This window comes from Glycine soja, chromosome 17, assembly GCF_004193775.1.
Source record: "Glycine soja cultivar W05 chromosome 17, ASM419377v2, whole genome shotgun sequence".
NCBI lineage: Eukaryota > Viridiplantae > Streptophyta > Magnoliopsida > Fabales > Fabaceae > Glycine > Glycine soja.
Window position 1 is genome coordinate 23,200,360 of NC_041018.1, and position 11,925 is coordinate 23,212,284.

General features: G+C 39.7%; 1 protein-coding gene across 1 annotated transcript; it reads right to left on the reverse strand.

Annotated features, from left to right (window-relative positions):
- Window positions 1–8,882: 8,882 nt before the first annotated feature.
- LOC114391571 lies at window positions 8,883–11,398 on the reverse strand. The gene is made up of 3 exons (XM_028352566.1): window positions 11,352–11,398; window positions 9,353–9,991; window positions 8,883–9,240 (listed from the first exon to the last, which is right to left on the reverse strand). The coding sequence occupies exons 1-3, from the start codon at window positions 11,396–11,398 to the stop codon at window positions 8,883–8,885; spliced, it is 1,044 nt and encodes a 347-aa protein (XP_028208367.1).
- Between the last annotated feature and the right edge of the window lie 527 nt (window positions 11,399–11,925).

The following is an 11,925-nucleotide window of genomic DNA, read 5'->3' on the forward strand; positions in this document are numbered from 1 at the left end:
TGGGTTCTAGGAAGCCCAAGGAAAAAGTCCATACTAATGTCTACCCAGGGTGCATATGGGATGGGTAAGGGTTTTTACTGTTCACTTTCCTATATGGTTCCTTTTTCTCCAATTTTTTAACATATATATTCAAGGGAAATGAAATACCGAAAAGCACACTGGGTCGTCAAGTATTTAACATTAAAACCGAGTGATCCGAGTATCGAACTCAGGGAACTTGCTTATTAGACAGAGTTTTATTCAGAAGTAAGGCATTGTTGGAACAAACATTGATAATTGATGGTTAAAAACAGAAATAAACTAATTCTATGGTAAAAACAGTAAATGCAAGTAAGTAAAAGTTGACAGCAATAAGTAAAAAGCATTGGGTCTTTCTAACAAACAAGTTGATGCATATGAGGCTATTTCTCTAATTAATCATGCTCTAGTGTTCTATGTTGTAGCCTAAAGTACTAAACCTCGATCCCTCATAAGTTTAGACTAATTAAACCTAAGCTTCATCCGCAGATCCCTCTTGTAAGACTAGGCTTAACTTAAACAGCATTATCATCACAACATATTCAAAAAACCAAAACCCCACAATCCATCCCCACAAACCAAAACCCTATCAAGTTCTGAGGCAACAGTGCATTTCCCAATGCTAAAGTCACCTAACATACACACAAATGGGTGATCAGACCAAGAGCATGCAATAATTATGCATTGTAAGAAGAATTGAACACAAACAACACAATTAATTAGATATTAAAGATAATTACATCAACTATTCCTTAGAAATTCCCAACTAGGGTATTTAGCCAGCCATACACAGAAACCCTAACATAAATGAGATAGAGAGTACAGAATAATTCTTGGTAACACAAGAAGGGGGATCCCTCGTCCTCTTCTTGGCACCTCACAATCACTCTAAAAATGTAGAACCCTAGGCTCTTCAGCACAGCTGCTCCTCTTTGTTGCCTCCAGAGTACTATTCTCGAAGTCTGTGCAAAAATATATAGCTCTGGTCTCTCAAAATCGTACCCTAATTCTGACAATTCAGGCTTAAATAGGCTCTGAAATCGTGACGTCGCACTTAGCGTCGCCCTCGCGCTTAGCGCGAGTAAGTGGATTTGGGCTTGGCACCAGTCGTGCGCTGAGCCTGGCTAAAGACAAACGTCTCGCTTAGCGATCTGATCTCGTGCTTAGCGTTCGGCCTTGATTCTTGTGCTCTACCAGATTCCTTTGTCACGCTTAGCGCATTGAAGCTGTGCTTAGCAGTGGATGCGCGCTGAGCCCACAGGGTCCGCTTAGCGCGACTGATCCTTTTAGCACTTTAAGACTTAGACTCATTTAAACCTGTAATTATGCAAATTTTATCATTAAATCACATGGGAGATACTCTAAAGACAACAATTCAAATAAAACAAGATTTATATACAAATTCCTACAAATTAACTATAAATTGGGAAACTATACAAGTTTTAGAAAATGTTTTCTATACAAAAGTTAGTCGTATAAGACGACTAACAAACTCTCCCAAATTTATAGTTTTGCTTGTCCTTAAGCAAAGAAAGAACAGTTCACTTGTTCTCAAGTGACAAAATATAGTAGTTAATCAAAGTGGTGTTTGTTTCACAGAAAAGTTTAATCATATGAAATGAATATCATGGAATGCTTCAATCAAATGCCCTTCACAAACATGCAGCTTTTCAAAGATAGGAACGTATGCATTAGAGTCACAACTGAAATAAGCTAGTGAGAATGAAAGATATCAAGGAAGGATCATCAACCAAAGCCTCACAGTCATTGTTTCAATCCAGCTCAAGTGTTTAGGCTCATTCCATCATAAACAACTAACACAAGTCCTAACCTTTGCATTTCATCGCATACCATACAAAAATAAACACACAAAATGAATCCGAAGGACTTTCTAGGCTTGTAATGAGGTTGGGCTGCCAACAAATCATGGTTTTTCTAGGATTCAAAAAGCTTAGATTCTAGGAGAGCATTCATCCATAGATAAACCTTTACTTTTCATTCATTCCCACCCCAATACGTGCCTCTTTTTAGGCACTTAGCTTTATTTCATTGATTTGCAACACACACACTTAAACACTTTTATTTGTACTTCCAGTTTATATGAAAACAGTGTGTATATGCTGCTCTGTTTTGACCATTTTATTTCTTACCTAGTGTCTCCCCCAAATTTGGGACAAATTTGTAACCAAGCTTTTCTGTGGATGATGCTCTCCTACAACCTAAGACAAGGTAGCATGAGATAAAACTGTATTGGCTCAAGGTTCAATCAATCAATCAATCATTCAGCTCAAAACTGGGTGCAAGGGATAAATCATTCAAGCACGTGGTCAGCTTTTTGGCTAAGTGGCTATCACAATCAAACTTGGCCTTCATCATCCTCAATTTCATGCATTCATTCCATACTTTAGAGATTCATGCAAAAATCAGTAGTAAATGATAGTCGTTTCTCTCAAAATTTAAGGATCACACTCTCACCGGGATACGGTTAATGCATTCTGTCATACCCTAATTTCGTTCAGGGACCATCTGTTTGTTGGGATGCGACCCTCGTTTGACTACTTTGAGATATCTGGCACCCATCATTAGGCAATCTGTGAAGTTCTGTGACATGCTGGAAGACAAAAGAAAGCATTGTTGCACAATCCGTAAAGTTCCGTGACATGCCGGAAGTCAAAAGGAAGTATTAATGCACAATTCTTGAAGTTCCATAACATTCCGGAAGCCAAAAATGGGATGATTACATAATCCGTAAGGTTCTGTAACATTACGGAAAGAAAACGAGTATCGTTGCGAAATTCGTAAAATCCGTAACGTCACGGAAAAAGAATCAGCAAAAAAAAGGCATGGGGGTGTATTTAGTAAACAAGGGGGTGCAAATAGCAACCAGGCCCACTTGGGCCTTCCAGGAAGTTCCTCTAGAAGGCGGTGCCTTCTAGAGGAAGCAACCTAGCTGAGCTCGCCTGGGCGAGCTAGGTGGCAAGCTTCTCCCTCTTTTCCCTATAAATAGGGGAAGGAGGGAAGAACAAAAATGTTGAACCCTTCTGGTATCTGAGAATCACTTAAAATTAGTGAGAAAAATTGTTTCCGTGAAGAAAATCCAAGCCGAGGAACTTTCGTAACGCTTTCAAGACGTTTCCGTGAGTGATTTCGTGAAGATTTTCCGTCGTTCTTCGTCGTTCTTTGTTCGTTCTTTGGTCTTCAACCGGTAAGTTCCCGAAATCGAACTTCACAATTCATTCTATGTACCCTTAATTGTCCTCACTTGTTTCGCGTGCTTTTATTTTTATTTCATTTACTTTCCGTACCCCCTTTTGACGTGCTTTAATCATTTATTTAAGTCATTTTCTCGCCTAATCAAAAATAAAATAAATTTCCACCAATCATTCGTAGTGTATCATCTTTTAATTTCTGTTAAAATGAAATCCGACCGTTCGATCATGCCGTAACCATGTTAAAAACCAAAAATAGGCAAAATAATAATATAATAAATCAAAAAATATCTTTTAGTAAAATAATCAAAAAAATCAATCGGACGTTTTTCTTTAGGATTTTTCTTTCTTAATCGAATTGACTAATAACCAAAGTGAAACTAAGGCTAAAATCAATTCATAAATCAAGCTTTTGTCATCACCTAAAAAAGCCATTTTTAAGGTCCAACGCCTTAAAATGGTCTTTTTCGCCTTTATTGGTGAAATGTAGATTTCTAAAAAGCCTAAAATCAACACGTAGCTTTATTACCTCTTTTAAAAAATAACAAAAGATCATTAATGGTCCAATGCCTTAATGTTTTCTCTCCTTTCAAAAGAATCGAAAGATTGTTTAATGGTCCAACGCCTCAAATGACCTTTCATTAAAAAAAAACATATTTTGCAAAAAAGATAAAAATAATTTAACCAACATTTAGTTCTCAAAGAACTACGTAGGTCTGATTTCCTTACCACAATTGAGGGATACATAGGAGCAAGGGAAACACCCTTGTCGACCACAAAAAGATAAAAAATATAAAAGGCATAAAAATACTTAGGAACGACACATTCCTTCACAATCAATCTGACAAACTGACTAACATTTTTAGTCATACTATTAATCACATGTTCTTTCTCTTCTAATGGCTACAGGCTTGATAAAAAAAAAATTTATACCTTCCAATCCATTCAATTCATACAATTTCTAATTCAAATCAATCACAAAACTTCATTTCATACCAAATCAAACCACTGAATCATATTCAATCAATGCACTGTTCAAACATGGTATTGTACAACCTACTACTTCAAACAAAATAACTGAAATTTAAAGACTGAAATTTAAATAACTGAAACATAAAGCATAAACTAAATAAACTGCTAAAAATAAACTGTTCAAAATGCAAAAAGATAAAGATCCTGTCAATCCTTCTGTGGGTGATCCTCTGCATGCTCATTAAGATCCAACACTGGAGCAGCTGGTGGATCCTGTGAAATAGGCTACTCTTGCTCCAATGCTGGTGTGGATGGCAGAGTATCCTCAGAGATAGGTGCAGGGGATAGTTCTGGAATAAGCTCTAGTGAAGGTACTTCCTCCTGAGCCATAACTGAATCATAAGCAAATGAAAAGGGCTCAAGAGAAGTAAGCTCATCCTCCACTGCTGGTTTATGCACCTCTGTGGGCTCAAGCTCTTGGGTTGCGGAGGTCCCACCCCCTCCAGAAAGAGAAGGCCGGAATCCTGGCCAAGCCACCTGAGTGTGAAAGTCTTCCATGCTCATGATAGATGGTAGGCCCAAGCTCTGGAAGCTCTGCTTAATAATGATATACCCTTGGTGTAGGCTTTGCATCATGGCATGTAGCATCTCTGGTGTAAAAGAAAAATCTGATGGTCCAGAAGTAAAAGGAGCTAAAACTGGTAGCTGAGCTGCTGATGGAGCAGAAGTAGCTGGGGTAGAAGAAACTGGTGCTAATGTGGAAGGAGCTGATGTGGTAGGGGGAACCTCAGAAGATGGGAGAGTCTTAGATTTCTTCTCCTTGGCCTTCCTAGGCCCTCTGAAAGTCACTATTAGATCATCAAGATTCCAACAGTTCTTTTTCACATATGCCAAATTAATAGCGGGGCTAAGACTCTCCAGCATCCTAGAATCAGAAGTGACTCCTCTAGCTTTACATAAAACAATGATTAAGGCTAGAAACCCAAGCCTAGAGGAGTCGTGCTGGGCGATCATAGAGATCTGATGAGAAATTAAGTAGCCCACATTCATGTCCATCCTGTGAACTATTCCATAAATCAACTTGGCCTTATCCAGAGTGATATCTGATGTGTGTGAGGTAGGGACCAAGTTTGATAAAGAAAGCATGCTCCAAGTCTGATCAATGGTATTTAGGTTCTTTCTGAGGATCTTCAATGGCAAGCCATCAGCATTAAGCTGAAATCCCCTCCCTAGGATACAGAGCTTGGCTTCCAATTCCTAAGGATTAGGCCTCAGGAGTGCGAACCTGGAATAAACTGATAGTGTTTCCCTTTCCTCAATGATCACAGGGGTCTTTAAGAATGTGTTGAGGGCATCTTCATCAAACTTCACTAGATGACCTCTGACCCTCACCTATTTTGGTGATTTATCCTCTGGATCATAGAGGTTAGCATAAAATTCTTTTACAATGGCAACATCAATGCTGCCTTCTACAAAGCTGGTCAACTCTTCATGCCAATTTCTTCTCTCAAGCTCTTCTTTGAAATCATCGAACTCAGTGTGGTATATCACCACATTTCTTTCTAGAAGTATCTTTTTAGGCACCACTATGTTTGTGTACCTTTCCCAAGCCTCTGGAGAAGTGAACCTTGATCTGTCATATCAGACCTGGGAAGGTGTGGCAGGTGCCTTTCTCTTCTTTGATGCCATCTGAAAGAAATACGATCAAACCACAAGGTTAAACAGGATTATTCTCATCAAAAACAGAAAAATAAAATTGAAAACTAGACTGGGCGCTTAGCGCAACATGCTGGGCTTAGCGCACCTTATGCAAATTTACTCATGGGCTAAGCGCGACAGACATGCGCTTAGCCTAAAGATGCAGAAAATGTTTTTCTGTAGATTAGGCTTAGTGCAACATGCTGGGCTTAGCCTAAATCTACAATTTTTAGAATAGTAGAGGACTTAAGCTTAGTGTAGTAAGGCACACTTAGCTCAGCCTCACCTGACACTCAGGCTTAGCACACAGGGCGCGCTTAGCATGATTACAAAAGCTTAAAAATAGTAAGAGAGTTGAGCTTAGCGCAGCAGGGCGCGCTTAGCTCAGCCTCCATGAACATAACAAGGGCTTAGCATAGCAGGCTGTGCTTAGCCTTATTCAAAGGTTGAAAAGTAGAAGCAAAGTGGCACTTAGCCTAACAGGTCAGGCTTAGTGCTGATCCAAATTTTTTTTTAAAAAAATTCTAAGTGTCTGAAACACTAGTGATGCTTAGCGCACAGACATGCTTAGTGTACTCATCGTTTATGTTCATTAGCAGGGATGAATGCGCTTAGCGCGACATGGTCGGCTTAACGCGATCATCTGGAGATCCAAAAACAATTTCAGCTGTGATGAACAGGCTAAGCGCAACAGGCATGCTTAGCGCGTTCATCGCGATTTCCAACAGAAACACAGGCGTCCTCACTCCTTTTACAAGCATTGCCCCTATTGTGTTCTAAAACCTAACTAAACCCTACATTGTAAACCCTAAACCTAAATACACTAACCTTGTGCTAAGCCCCTTTTACAAACATGACATTTGAGTTTAAGGCCCATGCGCTTAGCCTAACCTCGCGCTAAGCCCAACTTGAAGTTTCAAATTCCAGAGAGGATCTGGGGCTTAGTGCCATAGGTTGCGCTTAACGCTTTCTGCAACACAATTTTTCTGCAATATGTGCTTAGCCTGAGATGTAAGGCTTAGCGCACAATCAAGCTTCAACTTACAGAGAGTAGTTCAGGCTTAGCGCAACAAGCGCGCTAAGCGCACTTCCAAGCATTTCAAAACAATAAGGGATTGGTGCTTAGCGCAACCTGCTGCTAAGCCCAACTTGTGAAAGTTCAAATCCAGAATGGATATGGGGCTTAGCTCAGGATAGCGCACTTAGCACTGGTGCAATAGATTTTTCTAGAGAAGGAGTGGCGCTTAGCGCACCATCTCTGCTAAGCCCACTGCTTGAAGTTCAATTCCAGTGAAGATGTTGGGCTTAGCACAGTGATGTGCGCTTAGCTGAACTATTCAACCAACTAGCCAGGGGTCTAAGCACTTAGCACGAGCAAGCTCAGGCTTAGCGCGTGAAGACATGGCGCTTAGCGCAAGGGTTGCGCTTAGCGGATGGACAATTGAAAAATTTTTCTAAGTCTTTTATGTCCATCTCTTCACATAGGCTTAAAAACCCCCTTGTTCACTACTAAACAAGCTGAAAAATTAATCACAATCGCAAGTAACTATCCTAACTACATGCAAGAGATACAGAATGAAAAAGAGAAAAGGGAAAGAAAAGCTAGGTTGCCTCCCAGTAAGCACTCTTTTAATGTCATTAGCTTGACACATCTTCCTGTTATCTAGGGTCCAACAAGGTTCCTACTTCCAGAACCTTTTTCTCAGGTCTCCTCTCCTCCATCACATGAACCTTCAAACAGACATTTCGGTTAGGTGGATCTTTATCTTCATGGAACTGGTCAAAGTTGATTTTCTGATCTTTTATGCCCATTTGCAGCATCTTCTTTCCCATGTCTACCATGCAGCTTGCGGTAGACATGAATGGGTGTCCAAGAATAAGATGAATGTCAGAGTCCTCTTCTATATCCATCACCATGAAATCAACAGGAAAAATTAGATACTTGACCTTCACCAAGACGTCTTCAATCACTCTATATGGCCTTGTGATGGAGTGATCAGCTAAATGGAGAGTCATGCATGTGGGCACTATCTATAGCTCTCCAAGTCGCCGGCACATGGAGAGAGACATTAAATTGATACTAGCTCCCAAGTCTATGAGAGCTTTACCCACCACAACCTCGCCAATGGAACACAGTATAGTGACACTTCCAGGATCTTTGTGCTTTGGGGGAAGGATGCATTGAATGACTGCACTACAGTTACCTTCCACTACAATAGTATCACTATGTATGTACCAGTTCTTCTTGGTCAACATGTCTCTTAAAAATTTGGCATAGAGGGGCATTTGTTGGAGAGCTTCTCTAAAAGGCAAAGTAATTTCCAGTTTCTTGAAGATGTCAAGAAATTTGGGCAAGTGTCGCTCTTTATCCTTCTTGGAAGGTACCAATGGATATGGTACTTCCTTGCCTTCAACTAAAGTAATCTCTCTCTTTTTCTCTCTTGTAGCCTCACTCTTGCCCTTCTTTTTCTCCTCAACCTTCTCTTTTTCTTTTTCATTTTTCTAATTTTTTTCTTTTTCTACTTCTTTTTCCTTTTCTTTTTCTTGTTCTTCCTTCATCTTTATTCCTTCTTGGCTATCTTTTATTTGGGTCTCTCTCTCCTAGTCATCTTCATCTTCCAAAATCTCCTCAAGTTCAGCAAAGTAAAAAATGGGTTCAAGTGTCGGCTCAGCTGCCAGTTGTTGTATATGTTCCTCCACCTTCTTCTCAGCTTTTCCTTCATCAACATGGGTTTCCATTCTGCTTCTTGTCATGACAGCTTTACATTCCTCCTTCGGATTTTTCTCAGTGTTAGCACTAAAGCTGCTTGACGGCCTATCTGCCAACTGTTGTTTATATCCCTCCACCTTCTCTTCAGCTTTACCTTCATCAGCCTGAATTGCCATTCTGCTCCTTGTCATTATAGCTTTACATTCTTCCTTCAGATTCTTCTCATTATTTGCAGTAAAGCTGCTTGACGGCCTATTCGCCAATTGCTTTGCAAGCTAGCCCACTTGGACCTCCCGATTCTTAATGGCGGACTCCGAGCTCTTCTGGTTAGACATTGAAACCTGCATAAACTGAGCTAGAGTCTCTTCCAACTTCGTGGTATGCTCATAGAGACTAGGCACTTGCTGCTGAGGCCTATTGGACGGTCCACCCTGGTCTCTGTTGAATTGATTGCCAGGGTGGTTCTGCCATTGTCTCTGTTGTTGGTATTGCTGGCCATTTTGGAATCCGGTAAATCCTCCTTCATTAAAAGTATTTTTGGGCTGATTCCCCATGTAGTTGAATAATTGGTTCTTCACTAGGGATACAACATCCAGAGTCATGAGCTCCACCACGGATTGTACATCCTGCAACCTACAAAATAGAAGATTGTGAAGTTTGTGCAGAATGAAGCTAAGTTGGCAACTTACTTAGTGTCTCGGTTAATGCCTCCAGTTGCTTAGATAGCAACTTGTTCTACACCAACAATGAATCCTGTGATGTAAGCTCCAATAAGCTCTTCTTGGTTGGGATGTGGGCTCTATCTCTTAAGATGGCAATATCACTAGCAGCCATGTTTTCAATAAGGTCCATTGCTTCTTCAAGAGTCTTCATCTTGATTTTACCCCCAGCTGAAGCATCAAGAAGCTGCTTAGATTGTGGTCTTAACCCATCTATAAAGATATTGAGTTGCATCAGTTCTGAAAAACTGTGAGTGGGAGTTTTTCTTAACAAGCCTCTGAATCTTTCTAGGGCCTCACTCAATGATTCATCTGGAAATTGGTGGAAGAAAGAGATGACGGCTTTACCTTCTGCAGTCTTCGACTCAGGGAAATATTTCTTTAAAAACTTATCTACAACTTCATCCCAGGTCATCAGACTGTTCCCTTTAAAAGAATGAAGCCACCTCTTAGCTTCTCCTAATAGTGAAAACGAAAACAAACTCGATCTGATTGCATCTTCCGGCACACCAGCCAGCCGAATGGTATTGCATATTTCAATGTAAGTGGCCAGGTGTGCGTATGGGTCTTCATTTAGTAGACCATGAAACAGATTATTTTGAATCAGCTGTATCAAAGAAGGAGGATATGTGATTGTTTGTGCCTGAACCTCTGGCCACGCTATACTGGAAAAGAATTATGGCACAGTATGTGATTGCCCTACAATTGGAAAGCTAGAAGATGCCTAATAAGATCGAGGTTCTTCTTCTTGAGTTGCCACTGCTTCCAAGTCCTACAAAAATTTTCTTATTCTCTCTGCGTTGCGCCTCTTGAAAGTAGCATTAATCTCCAAATCAATGGGGATCAAATCACCTGCAGTAGATCTTCTTTTCATACAAGAGAAACAGAACAACAATTATCCAATTCCAAAGAACAATAAAATATGCAGTAACTAAAATGTTAGTAAAAAGAATCAATGAATTAAAGAAAACAAAATAAAGCAATGCCTTAAAACTGAACTGAACTCTTCTAATGAATCAAGTTCCCCGACAACGGCGCCATAAATACTTTGTTCACTTTCCCATATGGTTCCTTTTTCTCCAATTTTTTAACAAATATATTCAAGGGAAATGAAATACCGAAAAGTGCACCGGGTCGTCAAGTATTTAAAATTAAAACAGAGTGATATGAGTATTGAACTCAGGGAACTTGCTTATTAGATAGATTTTTATTCAGAAGTAAGGCATTGTTGGAACAAACATTGATAATTGATGGTTAAAAACAGAAATAAACTAATTCTATGGTGAAAATAGTAAATGCAAGTAAGTAAAAGTTGACAGTAATAAGTAAAAAGCGTTGGGTCTTTCTAACAAACAAGTTGATGCATAAGAGGATATTTCTCTAATTAATCATGTTCTTATGTTCTATGATGTAGCCTAAAGTACTAAACCTTGATCCCTCATAAGTTTAGACTAATTAAACCTAAGTTTCGTTCGCAGATCCCTCTTGTAAGACTAGGCTTAACTTAAACAGCATTATCATCACAGCATATTCAGAAAACCAAAACCCCACAATCCATCCCTAGTAATGTAGTTATTTAGTCCTGCTTCTATCAAGTTCTAAGGCAACAGTACATTTCCCAATGCTAAAGTCACCTAACAGTGAACACAAATGGGTGATCAGACCAAAAGCATGCAATAATTAAGCATTGAAAGAAGCATTGAACACAAAAAAAAACAATTAATTAGATATTAAAGATAATTACATCAACAGTTCCTTAGAAATCCCCAACTAAGGTGTTTAGCCAGCCATACACAGAAACCCTAACACAAATGAGATAGAGAGTACAGAATAATTGTTGCTTACACAAGAAGGGGGATCCCTCCTCCTCTTATTGGCACCTCACAATCACTCTAACACTCACTAATCTCTCTAAAAATGTAGAACCCTAGGCTCTTCTACACAGCTGCTCCTCTTTGCTGCCTCCAGAGTACTATTCATGAAGTTTGTGCAAAAATATGCAGCTCTGGTCTTTCAAAATCATACCCTAATTCTGACAATTCAGGCTTAAATAGGCTCTGAAATCGCGACATCACGCTTAGCGCCACCCTCGCGCTTAGCGCGAGTAAGTGAATTTGGGCTTGGCGCCAGTCGTGCGCTGAGCCTGGCTAAAGACAAACGTCTTGCTTAGCGATCAAATCTCGCGCTTAGCGCGCAACCTTGATTCTTATGATCTGTTAGATTCCCTTGTCATGCTAAGCGTGCTGAAGCTGCGCTTAGCGGTGGATGCACGTTGAGCCCATAGGGTCCGCTTTGCGCGACTGCTCCTTTTAGCACTTTAAGACTTAGCCTCATTTAAACATGAAATTATGCAAATTTTATCATTAAATCACATGGGAGATACTCTAAAGACATCTATTCAAATAAAACAAGATTTATATACAAATTCCTACAAAATAACTATAAATTCGGGAACTATACATGTTTTAGAAAATGTTTTCTATCCAAAAGTTAGTTGTATAAAACGACTAACAATAGCCCATGCGGGATCACCCTAGACTTGGCTTGTAAACAATGTATTGTTTCCTCTGATTCAGAAGCCAATCTCTTGTCCTAGGTT